This window comes from Callorhinus ursinus, unplaced genomic scaffold (assembly GCF_003265705.2).
Source record: "Callorhinus ursinus isolate GAN/ISIS: 27379988/994484 unplaced genomic scaffold, GSC_fseal_2.0 scaffold10, whole genome shotgun sequence".
Classification (NCBI taxonomy): Eukaryota; Metazoa; Chordata; class Mammalia; order Carnivora; family Otariidae; genus Callorhinus; species Callorhinus ursinus.
Genome location: NW_027397072.1, coordinates 35229738 through 35251664, shown reverse-complemented (window position 1 = coordinate 35251664; position 21927 = coordinate 35229738). Strand labels below are relative to the sequence as shown.

Sequence of the window (21927 nt, the reverse complement as noted above, 5' to 3'; positions counted from 1 at the left end):
ATGGGGATATCTCCAGAAGCAAACCAAGATCTCAGGGTTCATAAACCAGAAATACCCTAAACCAGACTTTGCTTCCTGGGACCCAGAACTGGCCCAGTCTCTAGATGGTACTTTGAGGGGAAAGGCATTAGCTAGACAGCCCCCCAAAATTTTAATGCTATGAATTCTCATAAGCTATATAAATAACCTTCAAAGGTGGTTTGGAGGAAACTAGAGCACCATTAGTAATCCATGGTTCATATAGTTCATGACTTTTCATATGTCACCATTATAAAAGCTCACTTACTGCAAACAGTCACAATGCTTCTGATGTCCTGGACACAAGCGATCAGAGACCAAACCTTAATATAAAAGTTTTCTTTACTTAAGGCCTAAAGTAGTAAATTAATCTACATTATACCAAAACTATATTCTTATTAGTCAGTCTAGTCCAAAATTTTACAAATTCCCTTCAATACTTTATTTCCTAGCTTCCTCCTTCTAAAGCTGGAAGAGGAAAAAAATAATTCACTGAAAAGGGAGAAATACAATTATGACTCTAAACATAAAAAAGGATTGAGTTACAGGAGTGCCCTGCCCTGAGAAGCTCTGAGCAATCTGAAGAAATCTGCAGATGTTAAATACTTCAGTAACATTTAATATCACAGGTAATTATACAAAGCAAAAGAACATTCAGAATCCTGCATAACTCTAATCTGCAATCTCTACTTTCAAAGAGTCTAGGAATAAAAGTAAAATCACCTCTTATGCCTTTTACCTAATTACCCCTCAATGGAAAACAATTATTTTTTAATATTAAAATCAAGAACACTCTGTATTTATACCTTGTTGAGTTCTTCTATCCTTCTGATTAGGTACGGGTTACTGGAGGAGTTCTCAAAGTAGACGTAATCTGTAATTAAAGGAAGTAAAGAGCTTAATCTTTTCAACAGCAACTTCACATTTGTCAATCTATGACTTCTATATTAGGCAAGGCACATTGAAAATGAAGCACATAATTCATTCCTGGGTAAAAGCAATACAACCTTAATATATTTAGCAATACAACCTTAATATATTTTCTCATATGCCTACTATTCACAGACCCTTATTTTCCTGGCATTTTCATTTCAATTAATGTTTTATCAAGTTCTCCTAGTCTTTCGGGCCACACATCACTTCTTTACTAATAAACAAAAAGACTCTTCTCATTACCGAGTAGTCAGGGCTGACTAAACATGTGTCTTTCAAGCTATAACTGCTTCCACATCTTTCCCTCCAATCCAATTTACCCTGGAGTATGCTTCTCACATAAAACTACTGACCTAAGACAAATTCAGAGCATCTTGAAAAGCTTAGCAGCCCAAAGTACATTTCAATCACCAACTTAAAAAAAAAAAAAAAATCAGGTGAGCAGAGTAGGTAAGAGGAAACACACTGACAAACTTTTCCACAGCTCTATCTGGGATGATGAGGGGGCAGGGCATGAAAGAGCTCTCTGGAGATATCAGGATTTTGATATGCTCTTTGCCATATTTAATCCAGATCCATTTCGGGTCTTGTTAAATAGAAATCCCTGCAGGCTTTCAATAAAAAAGATAAAAATTTTCAAGTGACTTTTCCTCTCATGTAATAGGCTCACTGGAAACTTCCCACTGTGTGTTTATTTGAAAGGCTGGGCTGCATTGTTATTGTCTATCTTAGTGGCTCTTTCCCGTCTCTCTTCTGCAAAGTGGCCTCATTTGGCCAGGCCATTCCCAACACCATCCATCAGGAGCTCAGCTAATGAGCAGAGAAGAGCAAGTCTCACACACAAACACGCCACTTATCTGAATTATTATTTTACCAAGAAAGAGGGAGGAGGGCGTCGTGAGTAGGGAGAAAGTTTGTTTGACCTTATTTCTCTCTTCTGCACAAGGCTGGGAAGGAGGCAGTCACCAGAGCAAACGTCCAGGCAGAGCTCAACTCCCCACCTCTGGCTGCGGTGCCCCGGCCCCACTATGCCCCATCTTGGGGGGCTGGGCAAGAAACAGGAGGGGGACTGAGGAAGGCGAGGTGCAGGGCCTGGTCCCCGCAAACAGGCCTGTCCAGCTGTGCCCCTGGCTTTGCCCCCATCGCCCCCACGCCCCTCACCCCACACTCCCACTGAAGGGGAGGAGTAGAGTCGGGGGGATGTCCCCCCCATCCTCTCCAACCCCCACTGCCTGGAAGCCACGCGGGGAGAAATCCCCCTATTAAGGGGCTCGACGGCCGATACTCAATGGGGGAGTCCTGGAGGGGGGCGTCTGGGAATTCACACCCCCAAGTACAGGCCTGGCCCTAGAAAACTGAGCGGGGGTGGGAGCAGAGGGGGAGGGTGGGCGCCGGCCCCCAGTGGGCCACGGTCGGGGGAGGGGTGGGTGGCGGGGGTGGGGAGCCCCGGCCCCCTCTGCGGGCCCCGGCGCCCCCCGCCCCCTGCGCCCTCGGCCCGGGCGCCCACAGCTCCCGGCGGTTAGGGTGAACTCGCCCCGATCCCCCACTCCCGGAGCCCGCTCCCAGACGGGCCGGGTCGGGCCGAGCCTTCCTACCTCCGACCCGGTACATGTTGGCCGCCATGTCCGCCCGCCCGCCCGCGGGGCCCGAGCCGAGCCCCGCCCGCCGCCGCCGCAGCCACCGCCGCCTCAGCCTCGGCCGCCGCCGCCGCCGCCGCCGCCTCGCCACGGGGGGGAGGGGAGGGAGGGACCGAGGGGAGGGGGAAGTGAAGGGGAGGGGACGCCGCGGGGTGGGGGCAGGTTCCCGCCCCCAGCGACGGGCCTGCAAGGCCGAGTGGGCCGGGCCGGGGGAGGTCGCTGCGGGGCCCGCAGGGACCTGGGGAAGGTGGCGGCTTGGGGGCCCTTGCTGGAAGTGGAGGACCCTAGGGTAAGGGTCGTGGCCAAAGCGGAGGCCTGTACTGGAAAATGCGGACCAGTAGCTATTGGAGAATTGGGGGTGGGGGCAGGGGCTCAGGCTTTCCATACCACCCCAGCCAGCGAACCTTGTCACCTGGCCACCCCCAGACAGGTCTTCCATCCTGCCCTGTCCCTGGGGAGCCCTTGTATGCGAGACCTTCAGCACGTGGGTGACTGCCTCGGGGCGAACACTTGGAAACAAATAATTGCACGCAGCAGAGCACCTTCCTTGTGGTGATAATGCAGAGGACCTGGAACCTGCATACCCTAGGGCCAGGAGGACCCCAGGTGCTACCAGCTTCACCAGGGAGAGTCCCAGCTGGGGGACAAGTCTAGAAAAACGGACCCCCTCCCAAGTTCACCCCAACGGCATTGACAGGTCTATCAGCGTTCACCCCAAAACTGGGCTGAACAGAACACATTCCCCCACACGTGGAGGTCTTGCCTCTGGACAGGCCCTATATACAGTGTTGCCCTGCCAAGACAAGAGGCCCTTTTTGCCTATAGGGGAACAGGACCCTACCTGTTCACCATTACCACCCCCCCCAAACACACACAAAGGGGGAGATAGTTTCAGTCACCTTGCTGTTGATGGACTGCTAAGTAGTTAATGTGCCTAAAGCTTTTACATCATTTTCCCATGCTAATTCTCTAGGCAATCCCTGTGTTCTCAGCCTGGATTCCCTCACAGAAGCAAACAAACAACCAAATTGAGTTGAATCTTAGCTGGCAATCCCCCAAATGAACGCAAACAACTTTTTTAAAAAGCCAACCCAAGGCGCCTGGGTGGCTCAGTCAGTTGAGCATCTGACTCTTGATTTTGGCTCAGGTCATGATCTCAGGGGGCTGGGATCCAGCCCCCTGGTGCTCTCCATGCTCAGTGGAGAGCCCCTGCCCCCCCCACCCCCTGCATGCTCTTATGTGCCTGCTCTCTCTCTCTCAAATAAATAAATAAATCTTTAAATTTTTTTTGTTTTAATAAAAAAATAAAAAGCCAATCCATTCCAAAATACTCCCAGGCATTGTTGTATAATCAACGTGAAGATGATCCCTCACTGTTGTGGGTTGTTTGGAGTTTCTGGTGGTTTACAGCTACATGTTGGTGACTCTAGGTGTGGGGTCTGTGCAGGGATGGGCAGTGTCCCTAGAAAAGAAGACTGTGTTTTGTTTGTATGGTGATGGCATTTGTGATGGTCCATTATCACAAATTATTAAGGTGACAAAAATAATTTTCTACATAGCTGAGGCAAAGTAAAAATAAAATTAAAATAAATCACCTTTGCCTGAATTACCTTGGTGATCTGCGTGACCCAAGTTTCTTCAGGTATGAAATGGGGACATTAATTCCATTTCACAGGTGGGGTGAGGATCAGTTGTGATGATATATGAAAATGCTTTATAAACCATTCAGCATAGAGCACTATGCAAATAACAGGTGTCTGTTGCTTTTTATTAACTCCATAAAGTTTCAGACTCCCAAGGGTTTTATGCCATGTGTACAATGTGAGCCTGTGTCAGCTCTTCTGACCCAGAGACAAAAAGCAGAAGTGTTCTGTTATGCACGCTGAATAGCTGTTGTTTATCACAATCCTTTTACTGGCGATCCCACAGAAAACATATTGTGACATATCTGACCTCATTCCATTTCTGTGCTGACACATAAATAGGTTGAATAACTCACCTGGAGTCATCCAGCAAACTGGTAGCAGTATTAGGATTATAATCCTGCCCTTTCCTCTGGCACAGAATTCTCTAAACCAGGAAGACTTTCTCCAAGTGAAAAGGCCTCCTGACAACCATAAAATACAAAGGAATGCATCACAAGCTTTAAAGGGTTTGTCCATTATTTTTAAGTAAATGAGCAATTTCTCCCCTTCAAAATATTTCTGTATTTCTATTAGTTCTGTATTTCTGTCTCATTTCCCCAGCTTTGTGCACCTTACCAGGTGTTTGTGGTGACTGTGCCAAGAAAACTCCCTCCATCCATACCCACCTCCTCCCCTTAGGAACCGCCTTATCCAGAAGCCCCCCATGAAAGGCCTCAGAGACTTGGGAGGAGAACAGGAAGTAATGATGGCACCAGAACCCAGGGCCTTTCATTCCTCCAGATTCTGTATATTCAACCTCTCCTACCTCTAGCTCCTGGACCAGTGACTTCTACATAGTACATGCTCAGTATCTGCAAGTGTAAATACCAACAAATGACGGGCTCGATATAGTTAGAGAACAAGGTACTGAGTTGAATGCAAGGTACTTTGTCTATGAAACTTATATACCTCCTAATATCAAAGAGATACTGCTATGTGGGAGTTTGGCAAATGTCTGGAGATTAAAAGAAACCCTAGAACCAGAAAAAGGGTGAAAAGTCTTAACCTTCAAAGACAGCAAAGTTACCTCTCCCTCCATAGGCTGCATGGTTCAGATCATAACCATGTCATCAACTAGCCCAAACTTCACTCCTAGTTTGACTGTTTAACTTTAAGACCTTGAACAAGACACTTAACCCCTCTGAGCCTCAAATTCTTCAAAATATGATTAGGGATTGACACCTATAACCAAGGTTTATGCTAAAAATTTAAATATATAAAATGTTTGGCACATGTCAAGAACTTCCTACATATTAGGTCCCTCTCTCTATTCCAGCCATCCTCACTACTAAGGAAGAGGTGTCTCTCAGACCTTGCCAGAAATCCCGGGGCAAATCCAGCCTCCTGTGGGTAAAATTTCCTGGCATGGCTGTTGTGATTAAAGAATCATGATAAGGGATTACCTAAAACCCAGGTCGTTCCTGTGTCAGTTTCTTGCATCTCACCACTTAGCTGAAGAGAAATGGATGTTCAAGAAAGCAGTAGGTGAGACAGAGTTGGTTTTTGTCACAACCTAAGGATGGAGTTTTCATACAGGCTCTGTGGACCTGGCCAGAGTCTGGAAGCTTCCTAATAATTGAACTCAGGAAAGGAACTTGGGTGGGGGGTGGGGTGGGGTGTAGAATGTAATTAATCTGAAAGTAGACCCCTGGCTTTGGATAAAGGACTGTATCTTATTGCTCGTGTTCTTTCTTTCTCTTCCTTCCTTCCTTCCTTCCTTCCTTCCTTCCTTTCTTTCTTTCTTTTCTTTTTTTAAGATTTTATTTATTTGAGAGAGAGAGAGTGAACATAAGCAGGGGGAGTGGCAGAGGGAGAGGGAGAAGCAGGCTTCCCGCTGAGCAGTGAGCCCAACAGGAGACTCAATCCCAGGACTCTGGGAGCCTGACTTGAGCTAAAGGCAGACACCCAACCAACTGAGCCACCCAGGCATCCCTATTTGTGTTTTCTATGAGTCTTTCTCTCTCTCTCTCTCTCTTTTTCCTTTTCTTTCATTAACTTATGTAGTAAAATTCTTTTGGAAAAAGGCCAGCTTGTCTCAGATATTCTAAGGAGGTTCTGGGTTTTAAAGGTGGATGAGTGTATCCTAGGAGAAAGATAAGCATGTAACAGCAAAAATCAAAGCAAGGGAGCCCCTAACGGAAAGAAAACCAGAGTCAGGAGTTCTCTAGTCAGGGAGTTTCTTCCATCCATCCCTGTGCTGAAAACAGGAAACTCAGGGCCAATCCCAGAAGGTCTTGGTTTTGGAAGTGTGCATTTTAGGATTCCATGGTTCTCTCATGCCCACAAGGGGGAACTGGCTCAGCCATTGGGTGGCATCCACAGCCATTGGGTGACATCTACTCTGGTGACAACACTGCTTCCGGGTAGCAGAAAAAGGACCAGAAGTCACAGTGGAGACAAGCATGAACCCCTGGAAGGTTGCACTAATTGATCTTAGAGCTTCCCTTTTTGAGCCTGCCTAGTGCTATTAATTCGATGGCTCGACAGTACAGGCTGTGGAGTTAGGCAAAAGAATTCTAAGGGACCCTGGGAAGGTCTAAGGGATATAACAGGGAGTGTTTATAGGAATGACTCAGGCTGTAGTAAAGAGGATTAGACAAGGCAGAGAGTCTAGACAGGAGATCAGTTGGCAGGTTGGTAAGAAGGGATGATGGCCTGACCTAGGGTAGAGGCAGTGGGATGTGAGAAAAGTAGAGGGTTTGAGAAAGACTTTGGAGGTAGGGGCTATGGGATCTGGTAACTTTGGGGAGGCGGGGAGTGAAAAGGTAGCACCACGTTATAAGTAACTGGGTGGGAAGAAGTATGATGCAGCGAGTTTAAAATACTACAGAGGAGGGAGTACCTGGCTGGCTCAGTAGGAAGAGCATAAGACTCTTGATCTGAGAGTCGTGAGTTCAAGCCCCATTGGATGTAGAGATTACTAAAAAATAAATAAACTTTAAAATATAAATTAATTAATTAAAAAAAAATACTGGGGCGCCCAGCTGGCTCAGTTGAAGGAGTGTGCGATGTTTGATCTCGGGGTTGTGAGCTCAAGCCCCACATTGGGTATAGAGATTACTTTAAAAAAGAAAATAAAATCTTCAAAAAAATAAAATAAAATACTGTAGGGGAAGCACTTTGGGGGAGGAAGGATAGTTAGCAGGTTCAGTGTTAAATGGATTACGTTCAAGGTGCTTTTGGAAACATCCAGATAGATGTTTCCTCTTTAGACAGAGATGGATGAGTAGGCCTGGAGCTTAGGAGAGAGATCCAGGCTGGAAATACCCTCTTCTGTGTCACCATCTGCACAGAGCCCAGCCTGCCTTGTCTAAGAAATAAACCCAACCCTGGCCCCAGGGGAAGAAGCAGGTTCCCTGAGTCCTTCAGCTTCGGTAAAAACAGGTTTAACAGGTCCAGGTTCAGGAGATCAGAGTCCAGGTCCAAATGTGCAAATAGGCAGGGCATGGGCAGAGAGCCACACAAGTCACTGACCAAGACAGACAGTGAAGACAAAGAAGAATGCCCAGGGCTGACCATCTCATAAGGGTCAGTGAGCAAAATTCTCAGAGATAGAGTTCAGCTCTCAGCTCTGGAAAAGCAGCCAGCGTTGGGAAGAAGGAAAGAGGAAAGCCAGAAAGAACAGGAAAAGGGAAGGGATACAGTCTGAAAAAGCAAACCTGACTATTTCCTACCTTACCTTCTTGCCTCTAAGATGGTGTAGTGGGTTGAATGGTGGTCTCCCAAAAGATGTGATGACCTAGAACCTGTTTTTTTTTTTTTTAAAGATTTTATTTATTTATTTGCGAGAGGGAGAATGAGAGATAGAGAGAATGAGAGGGAAGAGGGTCAGAGGGAGAAGCAGACTCCCCGCTGAGCAGGGAGCCTGATGCGGGACTCGATCCCGGGACTCCAGGATCATGACCTGAGCCGAAGGCAGTCGCTTAACCAACTGAGCCACCCAGGCGCCCAGTGACCTAGAACTTGTGAATGGGATCTTATTTAGATAAAGGGTATTTTCAGATGAAATTAAGTTAAGGATCTAGAGATGAGATCATCCTGGATTAGAATGGGCTCTAAGTCCAATGACAAATGTTCTTATGAGAGACAGAAGACACAGCATGTAGAGGGAAAGGCCATGTGATGGCGGAGGCAGAGACTGGATTTACTCGGTCATCAGCCAAGGAATGCCAGATTGCCAGCAACCGCCAGATACTGGGGAGGAGGCACGGAATGGATTCTCCCTTAGAGCACTCGGAAGGAACCAACCCTGCTGACACCTTAATTTCTGGGTTCTGGCCTCCAGAACTGTGTGGAAATCTGTTTCTGTTGTTTGAAGCCACGCAATTTGTGGTAATTTGTTACCGCAGTCCTAGGAAACTAATACAGATGGTATCCACAACTCAATTTTAAGTAAACATAGATTCAGCCAGAAAACACTGAACACTATATGCAGAGATCAGGGGACATAGAATAAGAGAAGAAAAGAGAGACACACAGAGAAAGAAGGGGATCCAATACCACTTCATCTAAGTCCTGTCCAAGCCCTTGAGACAAAGCTTGGCTTATCCCATCTTTGTCTGTCTCTCCTCCTAGCTGTCATGGTTGGCTTAGTACTAACAGAAAAGAACATCCGGATGCTATAACCCCCAGCTAAGAACCAGTGGAGGCATCCCAACATTTTTTATTCACCAGCACACCTGAAGGATGTCACACATTCCCAGTAGCAGTAATCCATTACCGACATGGTGGTGCACCAATTAACCTCTTAATTGGGTTCCTTTGTCAGAAAGCACTCTGGCCCCTGAGATCCCAATCCATACTTCTGTGGTGGGTAGTGTGGTGGAGCCTACCAAAAATATAAGGCTTGTCTACAGAAGTGCACTTTTCATTCAACCAATACGTATCAAGCACTGTTGAAGACATTGAAGATATACCAGAGACTAAGATGGACAAAACACTTGTCCCCCTGGAGCTTGTATTCTACAGACAAGACAGACAATGAGCAAGTAAAGAAATCAATAGATATGCTAATATACAATGATAAATGTTCTAGAGAAAGTAAATCGGGATAAGGGAAGAAAAAGTGATGGTGGTAATCAGGGAGGACCTCTCAGATGTAGTAAGAACTGAAAAGAGACCTAAATAATGGAATGGAATGAACCAACGGGACATCTGTGGAGAACATTCCAGGTAAAGGGAATAGCAAGCACAAATTCCCCAAATCAAGACTCAGCTTGACCTGATCATGACCCAGGAAGGACAGTGTGGGTAGATGAGATCAGGGAAGTGAGCAGGGTCCAGATCACATCAGGCATGGTAGACCATGGTAAAGAGTTGGGATTTTATTCTAAATATAATGGAAAGACCTTGGATGATTTGATTTGAATTTATTTTATTTTATTTTATTTTGTTTTATTTATTTAAAGATTTTATTTATTTATTTGACAGAGAGAGACTTAGCGAGAGAGGGAACACAAGCAGGGGGAGTGGGAGAGGGAGAAGCAGGCTTCCTGCCAAGCAGAGGGCCCGATGCAGGGCTCAATCCCAGGACCCCGGGATCATGACCTGAGCCAAAGGCAGATGCTTAATGACTGAGCTACCCAGGCGCCCCCCTCTTTTTTTTTCTGGATGATTTTAAACACAGGAGTGATGGAGATCTGATTTATGTTTTTTAAAAAGATTACTTGGGGGCGCCTGTGTGGCTCAGTTGGTTAAGCGACTGCCTTCGGCTCAGGTCATGATCCTGGAGTCCCTGGATCGAGTCCCACTTCGGGCTCCCTGCTCAGCAGGGAGTCTGCTTCTCCCTCTGACCCTCTTCCCTCTCGTGCTCTCTATCTCTCATTCTCTCTCTCTCAAATAAATAAATAAAATCTTTAAAAAAAAAAAGAGGACAAAACCAATGGACATTAGTACTTCCAAATGCGTGTAGTTATCTGTTTGGAAGTGTCAAATAGACAAGTGGATATGGGCCCTGGAACTCAGCACAGAGACCCAGGCCAAAAATGCAAATCTGTGTAGGCAGTCCATGAAGCTGGGGACTGGTCAGATCAGCTCAGAGACAGTGTAGATGGAGAAGCCGGCAGAAGCCTGAGCCCTGGGGCAAGCCAGCATTGCTAGCAGGTTCTATACCCAGGCTGCACCAGAAGAACTACTACAATACCAAGCCCCACCCTAGAAATCCAGATTTAATTAGTGCAGAGTGGATCTTGATTTCCAGTTAAAAAAAAAACAAAACCTTTGGTTATTTTACTATATAGTCAAGACTGAGAACTTCCTCATGGAATAAACCAGGAAGAGAAGAGGCACAGAGGGGACCTGAGGGAGCAGTGAGGGAGGTAGGAGAAAAACCAGAGGCCACAGGTCCCAGAAACCAAGTGAATAAGGGAGGGGTTCCACTGTGACAAACCACAGCCAGAGAGGACTACCGGATTTGACAAGGTGCCTGCCATCAGGGACCAACTCCCCTGGACCCTGGGGATCCCAGGGTCCCATGATCCCAGGACCCTGGGATCATGACCTGAGCCAAAGGCGGACACTTAACTACTGAGCCACCCAGGCCATCTTTCCTTTGGTGGCTCCTGACTCTCCAAATATTTAGGCAGCTCCAAATGAATTAGCAGAATTCTGGCCCTAGATATTCTACAGAGGGGATGACTCCAAGGGCGGAGAGGGGGGCTTATGAACCCCTCAGACTGCGAGATGGAGGCTAGAGTTTGTTCTTTTCATCAGCTCCTTTTATCATTATCTGCAGGTTTATAGCCGCTGCCCTTTCTAAAAGAGACCGAGGGAAGTTTATTTGCACTCTTGATTTCAAAAAAGCACAGAAGATGTTGAAGGGCTCAAAGCTATACTTTGAACTTCTGGATAAATAAATCGTTGTTTATGTTTCCTTTTATCTCTGCAGAGTTTTGGAGGAAAAAAGCATTAGTGTTACAGAGCTGCCTCGAGGACCTTCTTCTACGAAAACGAAGCCGGGCCATGACCCTGTCATTAATGGCGACTAACACGATGCTTCCCATCTAATTGCACAGATCAGAGCGCTGAGGGGCTAGCTCCAAAAATAGGGCACCTGGGGGCAGTTTCATCTTTTTGAGATTTTGGCACAGGATACCCAGGACTTGTCCAGCCAAATCCCATCATGGGTTCCTTTCTTTGAGAGGAGACAAAGTGTGCATCCCTTGGAAGCCCTGACTTTCATCCCCAGGCTTCTGGCATAATGGGGTGAAATTTGGACTGCGTTCTTGGATGAGAAGGTGGAGCCCATGTTACGAGCCAGAATTCTAGAGGGGGAATAGAAGGTTCCAGCATTTTGTGGAGTCTCCATATTCCTCTGTCCTGGAACTCAGCTGCCTCCTTATACTTGGTGTCCCGATCCTCTGCTTGGCATTCACACGGAATCTAGGTCGGACCTGTTCTAAGTGGCCCTGAAGTCTCTCCACCAGGTAGGAGCAACCTCGAAGGCGGAGTGGGAAGACTCTGGGCCCTAAGTGTTCCTGCCTCTTCCTGCTCCTCCCACTCTCCCCATCAACACACACACCCTTGCACCCCCACATGGTCCCTCAGATCGGGGCTGCAGTGGGGACAACACGATGACTCTGTCCAGGAGTAGCTTTGACAAGAAGTCCTCAGGCTCCAGGTGCATTTCTCTGTTCTAGTCCAGCTTCTCCCAAAGAGGCTGCAGCAGAGGGCAGGCCCTGAGCCTTGAGGGATGGCATGACTCCCAGTGGGTGGCATGTTCCTGGGATCAGATGCATTATTTATGATGCTGGTGTCAGCATGGCTCCTAGGCACCAGGGGAAATGGAAAAGGCACTTGGGCCTGGGCTGATTAAACTAAATATTTAAACAGGAATCAGGAATTGAAGCAAAATTCATTTATCTTCAGTGAGGCAGAAAGCACCACAAATGACTTCAAGGCTGAGGACTTCGTAAACACCATGCAGGTCATAAGAGAAGACGGGGGGCCCCTGCTCCTCCACAGTCAGCTCCCCGTTCCTCTCTGGAGCCAATCTCAAGGGTTTGAGGGCTGGGGGCTTGGGAGTCCGAGTAGGGGAGGGGAGATGGAGAAGCTGGGGAACGGTTTGAGCCACTTGTGGGAATGAAATTAGGAGACACCAGGACAAAGTCAGGCTGGCTTCATGCCTCTGGATGCTTTTTCTTTCTCCAGACACCTCCTTTCCTGGTCCATCAAGATCTGTTCTATTGCATTTTCCCACATTATCACACTTACCTTTTGATTAGCTGGAAGGAGGGTGGTGGGATGTCAGGCAATCATGAACCAATGCTCTTGTCTTGATTCCTCTTACCCCACCAGAGACAGGTCCCAGGTCAGGAAGCCAACCTCTACCCGCTTGCACACTAACACAGAGGAGACCCTATGCAGAGAGCCTGCAGGGGAGCTGGGCCCTCCATTTATAACATACAGAAACAGGTCACCTGGGTGGCTCAGTCAGTTAAGTGTCTACCTTCCGCTCAGGTCATGATCTCAGTGTCCTGGGATTGAGCCCCATGTCAAGCTCCCTGCTCAGTGGGGAGTCTGCTTCCCTCTCTCCCTCTCCCTCTGTGTGTGCTCTCTCTCTAGCTCTCACCCTCTCTCAAATAAATAAAATATTTCTTAAAACACACACACACACACATACACACACATACACACAGAAATCTCCAGATTTGAGCAAAGATGAGATCTGAAAAGGAAATTTCCTGGCTGAAAGAAACACTTGTCATTTGGTCTGGCTCTTCCTACTGTTGTTTCCTCCCTGTGGGGTCCCTCACTTGTATTTCCATACCAGTCACCATCCCTGGCCCCCAGGGATGTGATTTTTTTCAGTCCCAGCATGAACATGCATACTTTTCCTCCCATCTTCCCATTACAGCTGAGAAAAGTTGACATTTTCAAAATTAACTTTTATAAGAATTTAGGAAAGAGAGAGAAATAATTGCAGAAAATACAAATGAATAAGTTCAGTTCAACATTTATTGAAAGTCTTGGGCTTAGCCAGCATTCTATATTATGGGTTACCTTGATGGATAAAATAGCATTCTGGTCCTCAGGGTCTTCACTACCCAGTGGAAGAGGGAGTCGTGAATATATGATGAGGTATAATCTAATAAGATAGGAGCCATTTTAGCCCAGAATTGGGAGCAATTAAGATGGCCTGTTGTAGGGGCAGGGCTGGCCAGAGAATGCTTTAAAAGAAGCTAATATTTGATCTCGACCTTCAGTTAAAATAAGGATTTTGCTTGGTAAAGAGTCAGGAAGGACATACCAGACAAAGGTAGCAACATAAAGAAAATACACACATGGGGGGGTGCCTGGGTAGCTCAGTTGGTTGAGCGTCTGCCTTCGGCTCAGGTCATGATCCCAGGGTCCTGGGATGGAGCCCCCACTTGTGCTCCCTGCTTGGGGAGGTGTAGGGTGGGGTGGGGGAAAAGGGGGAGGGGAGGAGTCTGCTTCTCCCTCTCTCTCTGCTACTCCCCCTGTTTTTGCTCTCTCCCCCACTCTCTCTCTCTCTCAAGTAAATAAAATCTTAAAAAAAAAAAGAAAAGAAAGTATACATACACATGGCATTTGGGAACCAACTGCAAAATTGGTTCAAGGCCAGGGTGCTAAGGAGTTTGACCTAATTGTATGGTGCCTATAGGCAATGGGGGAGCTAACATGATTATGTCTGTGTTTAAGTAAGAAGTATAGTGGTGGCTAAAATTTAATAAATTGGCATTTTGAGTTATGTAACAGCCTCCTGTGAGTTAGGATGGCATAAATACATCAAGTTTTTAGACCTGCAGTACTGACAATAGAGCGTGGGCTAAAATATTGCCACCCTATGAAGTAGCCTGGCTCCCTGTAAGACTTATTTTTTAAATTCAACAAACAGAAATATTTAAGAAGACAAGGGATAAATCAGAGCTTATTGCTTAAGTTGCATCAGAACTTTTATCTTGTTGTTAGGGACAGAATGTCTGTGTCTCACAAAATATGTATGTTGAAATCCCAACACCCACAATGTGATGGTATTTGGAGGTGGGGCCTTTGGGAGGTTAATTGGGTCAGGAAGGTGAAGCCTTCACGAAAGGGATTAGTGCCTTTATTAAAGAGACCCCAGAGAGCACTCTAGCCTCTTCCCCCAAGTGAAGATACAATAGGAAGTCTTAGCCTGGAAGAGGGCCTTCACCACAACCTGACAATGCTGGCACCTTGATCTTGGACTTCCAGCCTCCAGAATTGTGAGTCCAGAGCTGTGAGGAATGATTTCAGTTGGTTATAAATTTCCAGTGTGTGGCATTGTGTCACAGAAGCCCAAGTGGTCTAACATACTTGGGAAAGGCAAGAGTGACCCAGTTATGAGGAAAGACAGCGTTACTGCCTGAGGGCCCTCCAAAAATCCCAGCTGTCGGGGTGCCTAGGTGGCCCAGTGGGTTTAGCATTGACTCTTTTTTTTTCTTAAAGATTTTATTTATTATTTGAGAGAGAGAGAGAGAGAGAGAGAGAGAGAGAACATCCCAGGGGGAGCGGGAGCTGGAGAGGGGGAAGCAGGCTCCCTGATGAGCAAGGAGCCCAACGCTGGGTCTGATCCCAGGACTCTGGGATCATGAAGGCAGACGCTTAATCAACTGAGCCACTCAGGCGCCCTAGTATCCAACTCCTGATTTTTGGCTCAGGTCGTGATCTCAGGGTCATGAGATGGAGCCCTGCATGGGGCTCCTGCTCATCAGGGGAGTTGGCTCGCATGGGTCCAGGGGATCGAGCCCCGGGCCCCATACTCAGCAGGAGTCTGCTTGAGATTCTCTCCCTCTGCCCTCCCCCGCTTGTGTACCTGCTCTCTCTCTCTGTGCGTGTAAAAATAAATAAATCTCAGAAGGAAGGAAGGAAGGAACGAAGGAAGGAAGGAAAGAAGAAAGGAAGAAAGAAAAGAAGGAAGGAAATCTCAGCTGTCTAAGGCCTCATGTGTTTTGGAGGATGAGGTCACCCGGCCCTAGGAAATTCTTTTCATGGGGTGCCTGGGTGGCTCAGTTGGTTAATGTCTGCCTTCAGGTCATGATCCCAGGACCCTGGGGGCTAGCCTTGCCTTGGGGCTCCCTGGTCAGTGGGCAGTCTGCTTCTCCCTCTGCTCCTCCCATGACCCCTCAGAAAATTCTTTTCAGGAAAGAGCAAATAAAGATTTTGGGGATCCTAAGAGAACTGGTTATATAAGTTTAAGAACTTGAAAGAGGTCGTTATTCAGGCCTGAGACTTCCAGATGATGGGAACTTGGAGATTTTTAAGGATCTAGAATGATCCAAACTTGAGAAATCTGAGGATCTGAGGACTGAGGTTGCCCATGCCTTTGAAAAATTAACTGAAGAGTTACAGATAGCAAACTACAACAATTTTTTTAAAAAGGTAAACAGGGGCATCTGGCTAGCTTAGTCGGTAGAGCACGTGACTCTTGATCTCAGGGTCATGAGTTCAAGCTCCCTGTTGCGTATAGAGATCACTAAATAAATAAATAAGTAAAATTTAAAAATGTAAAGAAGGTAAACATTAAGCAACTTGAGAAGAAATGCTGGCTAAGAATTGACCAAAATTTATAGACTCCCAAAGATATGGTCCTGTGTTCCTTCTGCCATCTATCTCTGGCCCTACGTGTCTAAGAAATTAAGGAAAATACTGACCTCCCCCCTAAAAAGCTACAAAATGTGAGTGAAAAAAACAAGCTGATTAAAACGCATATGGTACAACTGCATTAAAAAAACCCAACAACAACAAAATTAGGGATGCCTAGGTGGCTCAGTCAGTTAGGTGTCCAATGCTTGATCTTAGCTCAGGTCTTGAGCTCAGGGTCCTGAGTTCAAGCCCCGTGTTGGAGCCTACTTAAAAAACAAACAAAAAGAACCCCAAATTAGATACCTGTAGTGTAAATACATAGGCAAAAAAAATGTATTCGAGACTGGCTGGGAAGATCAACACCCAGCAGTACTTACCTCTGGCTCTGGGGGCAGGGAGCTGGAGACATGTGAAAAATAACTCAATTTTCTTCTGTGTACTTCCATACGGCACAGTTTTTTTTTTTGTTTTTTTTTTTTTTACAATGGGAATGTATTACATTTTCATCAAAAACATTTTTTAGGGATGCCTGGGTGGCTCAGTTGTTGGGTATCTATCTGCCTTCGGCTCAGGTCATGATCCCGGGGTCCTGGGATCTAGCCCCACATTGGGCTCCCTGCTCTGTGAGAGGCCTGCTTCTCCCTCTCCCACTCCCCCTACTTGTGTTCCCTCTCTCGCTGTGTCTCTCTCTGTCAAATAAATAAAAAAAAAACTTTAAAACAATTTTTTTGGGGGGGCGCCTGGGTGGCTCAGTTGTTAAGCGTCTGCCTTCAGCTCAGGTCATGATCCCAGGGTCCTGGGATAGAGCCCTGCATCAGGCTCCCTGCTCGGCGGGAAGCCTGCTTCTCCCTCTCCCACTCCCCCTGCTTGTGTTCCTTCTCTCGCTGTCTCTCTCTGTCAAATGAATAAATAAAATCTTTAAAAATAAATAAATACAAATAATAAAAAATTTTTAATTAAGAGAAAAGAAAAAAATGAATCACATAGACACAAAATGTTAGAGTAGAACTTCGAAATCAAGTTTATCTGTCCAGAAATCGTCACTTCTTTTGGGTGTCGGGACTGCACCCCTTTCCCTTGCGCCCATCCAGGAGCCAACCAGGCTGCTCGGCAGAGAGATGGGGGGAAGACACTGAGCCCGAGGAGAAAGGCAGAAAACCTCCCCAACCTTCCAGGGCACCCCAGATTCCTGTGCCTTTCTGAGGTATAGCCTCATTCCACCCCTGGGTTCATGAGACAGTCCTCTTCTTAATAACACATTTCCTTTTTTTTTTCTCTTAAATTAACTATATTAGCTTACATAAACCAAAAAAACAAAACAAAACAAAACAAAAAAACAACCAAAACCAAACCAAACCAAACCAAACAAAAGCAAACCCAAATCAAACCAAACAAACAAAACAAAAACCTAAGTAAAGATCACAAATGCCTGTGTACACCAGGCTAAGATGAAACTTTTTTTAAAGATTTTTTTTTTATTCATTTGAGAGAGAGCATGAGTGGTGGGGCAGAGGGAGAGGGAGAAGCTGACTGCCTACTGAGCAGGGAGCCCGATGAGGGACTCGATCCCAGCACCCTGGGATCACGACCTGAGCCGAAGGCAGACACTTAACCAACTGAGCCACCCAGGTGCTCCTAAGATGGAAACTTTTTTCTGTGGAGACCACGGGGAGCCTCTGAAGGGTTTTTTTGTTTTGTTTTGTTTTGTTTTGTCTTTAAGTTTTATTTATTTAACTGATCTCTACGCCCAGCGTGGGACTCAGCACTCAAACCCTGAGATCAAGAGTCTCATGCTCTTCTGACTGAGCCATCCAGGCGCCCTGTCTCTGAAGGGTTTTAAGCAAGGAAGGGTGTGACAAACATTTTAGAAATACCTCTCAGGAGCAGCAAGGAGGACAAATCTGAGAAAGGCAAGACTAATGCAAGCAAGACAGGGAAGCTGGGGACTCCGGTTTTTATTTATTTATTTTTTAAGATTTTATTAATTTATTTATTTGAGAGAGAGCAGGGGGCAGGGAGAAGGAGAAGCAGACTCCCTGCTGAGGGCGGAGCTCAAAGGGAGGTGGGGGGGCTTCACCTCATGACCCTGAGATGGTGACCTGACCCGAAATCAAGGGTCGGATGCTTAACCGACTGAGTGGTCCAAGTGCCCTGGGACTCCATTTTTAAGAAAGGCTCCGTCCCTATTGTTTTTCTGCTAGGCCCCATTTACTCATGTTCTATATTTCACCTTGCATCTAAAGAAACCAAAGGGGGCGCCTGGGTGGCTCAGTTGGTTAAGCGACTGCCTTCGGCTCAGGTCATGATCCTGGAGTCCCGGGATCGAGTCCCACATCGGGCTCCCTGCTCAGCAGGGAGTCGGCTTCTCCCTCTGACCCTCTCCCCTCTCATGTGCTCTCTCTCTCTCATTCTCTCTCTCAAATAAATAAATAAAATCTTTAAAAAATAAAAAATAAAAAAAGAAAGAAAGAAAGAAACCAAAGAAGCTATGTTCCCACTCCAAGGGGGAGGCAAGAAGGTTAATTGTTCTCTGAGTTTCAACCTAGGCCCCCAAACACCTGACAACATCTGAACACTGACTCTCGGGGCGCCTGGGTGGCTCAGCTGTTAAGTGTCTGCCTTCGGCTCAGGTCACGATCCCAGAACCCTGGGTTCCCAGGACCCTGGGATTGAGCCCCACATCGGGCTCCCTGCTCCTCGGGAAGCCTGCGTCTCCCTCTCCCACTCCCCTTGCTTGTGTTTCCTCTTTTCCTTTGTCCCTCTCTGTCAAATAAATAAATCTTAAAAAAAAAAAAAGGGAACTGAATCTCAGACATGTTCCAGGACGATAGGCTCAAACAAATCTCAGTGGACGCTGGCATCAATAACCCCCACCTTTGGTAATTTATAGAATAACACCTGCTGTTCACTTGCTCTTGATCAGACCCTACCCTGGATTCCTGAAGGAGCACATACAGTGGACCTCCTTCCAATATTAATCCCCAATCCCAAGAGATGAAGAAATTCATTCTCCTTTCCTTTCTGAGTCTCCCAGAGACATTCCATCTGCTATACTCTATCATACTCACGCTCTTCCATAACCTTTCACTTCCTCCTGAATAGAGAAATCAGTTTTGATTTCTATCCTATGCAAAGCCAAGCACTCTCTTGGCTGGTCCTGTGGGGCTCCTATGGGTCTTCGGACCTGGCCTGCCTATATCCAGTTACAGAACGCTTTTTTAATAGTCCAGTAATTACAGAAAGCTTTTTTTTTTTAATATTTTATTTTTAAGTGATCTCCATACCCAATGTGGGATTCAAACTCACCACCCTGAGATCAAGAGTCTCATCCTCTGCTGACTGAGCCAGCCAGGCGGCCCACAGAAAGTTTTTTTAATAGTCCAAATGAGAGATGGTTTTAAGATAGCCTTCTTCTTATTCTGCTCTAAACTTGCTGATTGACTTAGATTCACTTGCTTTCTGAATTATTCATTAATTTACCCAAGAGAGAGAAGGAAGGACTAACTGAATCCCCATGATCCCTACAATGGTACAGGATCCTATACCTCTGATACCTCTACACTTCTTCTCTGCTATGGTCTTTTTTCTTCTCTCCCAGCTCACTGGAGCTCAGGCACACTGGTCTCTTAGTTATTCCCTGGCCTTCCCAGACACTCACCAGCCTCAGCGTCTTTGTAACACTGCTTCATCCCAAACTTCCTCCCTCACCTGCTAACATCTTAGCTCAAATACTACCTTCTTGGTTCAGCTTTCCCTGCCCATACTATTTAAAATTGTAACTTCTGGGTGCCTGGGTGGCTCAGATGGTTAAGTGTCTGCCTTCGACTCAGGTCATGATCCCAGGGTCCTGGGATCGAGCCCCACATCGGGCTCCCTGCTCCGCGGGAAGCCTGCTTCTCCCTCTCCCACTCCCCCTGCTTGTGTTCCTTCTCTCACTGAGTCTCTCTCTGTCAAATAAATAAATAAAATCTTAAAAAAATAATAAAATAAAATAAAATTGTAACTTCTGCCCAACTCCCTGGCTCCCCATATTGCCTTCTCCTGCTTTGTTGTCATCTGAAATACCGCATATTTCACTTATTTATTATCCATTCCTTCCCTTAAAATGTAAGCTCTTCGAGGACAGGTATGTCCATCTGTCTGTTGAATTGACTGATGTCTCCTCAAGGCCCAAAATAGCACCTGGCAGGCACAAGATAATCTAGAAATACTCATTGATTTAATGAGTGAGCCAAACTTCTCATCCACTATTCCATCAAGGTATCATGTAAATAAAAATAACCACCAGGGGCGCTTGGGTGGGTCATTTGGTTAAAGGCCTGACTCTTGATCTCAGCTGAGGGTGGTGAGTTCAAGCCCTGCACTGGGCTCCACACTGGGCGTGGAGCCTACTTAAAAACAAAAAACAAAAACCTTCATTAGTTCTTTGGTATCTCTGCAATGAGGTCCAGATTCCTTAGCACAATATTCAACGCTAGACCTTTAAAATCAGTCCCTGGGGCACCTGGCTGGCTCAGTCGGTAGAGCATGTGACCCTGGATCTTGCGGTTTTTGAGTTCGAGCCCCATATTGGGTTTGGAGATTACTTAAAAAAAATCCTTTTAAAAAAATAAAAATCTTTAAGAATAAACCAACACATAAATAAATAAAATCTGTCTCCAATGTCCCCTTCCCAATCTCATGTCCCACACGTCTTCATGTACCCAACCCACCAGCTACTTGAGCAGGGCGTGGGCTTTGACTCAGCCTTGACCTCCACACCCACGTTCTCAGGACCTGGACTTCCCTCTCTCCCGCTGCAGGGCATGAAGCTCACACCATTGTATTACTACGGTGTTTTGGCCTGTCCTTTCACTGTTCCAAAGGGCTCCAAACCTGGCTGATCATCACAACCACGGGGCGGTCTGTTTTCTTTTCTTTCTTTAAGATTTTATTTGTTTATTTGAGAGAGAGAGAATGAGAGAGAGAGAGCACGAGAGGGAAGAGGGTCAGAGGGAGAAGCAGACTCCCCGATATGTTTTCCTATTGGTTTTCTTTTTTACTGGACTTCCAGGCCTCACCCTAGATCTACAAAATCGGAGTCCCTTTTTGGTTTGACTGGGAAAACAGATGATCAAAGTCTGGTGGCCAGGTTAGATTGCAGGCGGTTGCTACCCCTAGACTTGATTATATACATTTTACTAAAAAGCAAAGCAAAACAAAACCCACAGAGGTCCAGGGAAGTACAGGGTCTTGCTTCAGGTTTCACAAAGCCAAGTAGGAGGGAGAAAGATACTCTAAAGCAGGGCCTACATCGCCGGCAACCCACCCAGACTTCTCACCCAGCGTGGGACCCAGTGTGGGACCCAGTGTGGGACCAGGCCACACCCTCCACTAATCTCCCCGCTGCCTTTGTGAGAGCGGAGCCCCTTCATTAGCATGTAACAATAGAGACATCCAAGGTGTCCTCCTGGTTTCCATTTACAATTTAAGTGCGCGCAATCACCCGGCGCCTCCATTGTCATTGCTATTAGCTGAACTTAATGTTTTTTTATTAAAACGATAAGGACTTCCTTCTCTCCCTCCCTCTGTCCCCCCACCAGGTTATCTACAGAATGAATTCCGGAATCCACCTTCTCAGGAATGGCTCAGGGAAGCTTCTTTTAAGTAGCACCATTATCATTGTGATTAGCAGGATACTCAGCCCTTCCTCTCATTTCTTGGAATTTTTCTGGGGAGGCAAGGTCCAGACACTGCTTAAAAGAATTTCGATAACCAGAATTTTTGGTTGGAAGTCCTCCCACCTGCCGTGAGACAGTGAAGACACGAGGTCTCAGGTCCCAAGGCCTGATCTGGAATCTCAGCTCCACCCCCTCGCTGACTTGGGGAGCTGAAACCCCAGGGTTTCCATCTTCACATCTGTAAACTATCTGCTCTTGTGTCCCAAACTTCTGAGGATCACATGCAATCTATTGAAAATGGTTTGTAAACTTTAAACCCTCTGAAAAACCTGCCAGGCACCAGACACAAAGCTTTACGTGTTTTATCTAATGAGGTAGGCATTAGGCTCTAAAATTTTACACATAAGAATCCTCCTTGACATCCCTCCC

The 21927-nt window shown here is 46.4% G+C and overlaps 1 protein-coding gene across 10 annotated transcripts in view; it reads right to left on the bottom strand.

Annotated features, from left to right (window-relative positions):
• The window catches only part of MTA3 (metastasis associated 1 family member 3), a 216439-nt gene that overhangs the window by 169669 nt on the left and 24843 nt on the right, over positions 1-21927 (bottom strand). For 5 of the 10 annotated variants that reach the window (XR_012379715.1, XM_073897347.1, XM_073897349.1 and 2 more), the window contains exons 2-3: positions 4588-4695; positions 825-892 (exon numbers count right to left, since the gene is read on the bottom strand). Coding sequence is in view for 9 of the 10 variants with exons in the window: in XM_073897347.1 (XP_073753448.1) it covers positions 825-892; positions 4588-4695 (176 nt within the window). In the remaining variant the exon portion in view is untranslated. Of the gene's footprint in view, positions 1-824; positions 893-2546; positions 2684-4587; positions 4696-21927 lie in introns of those variants that run through there. The other 5 variants (XM_073897353.1, XM_073897354.1, XM_025868134.2 and 2 more) reach the window with 3 other exon arrangements.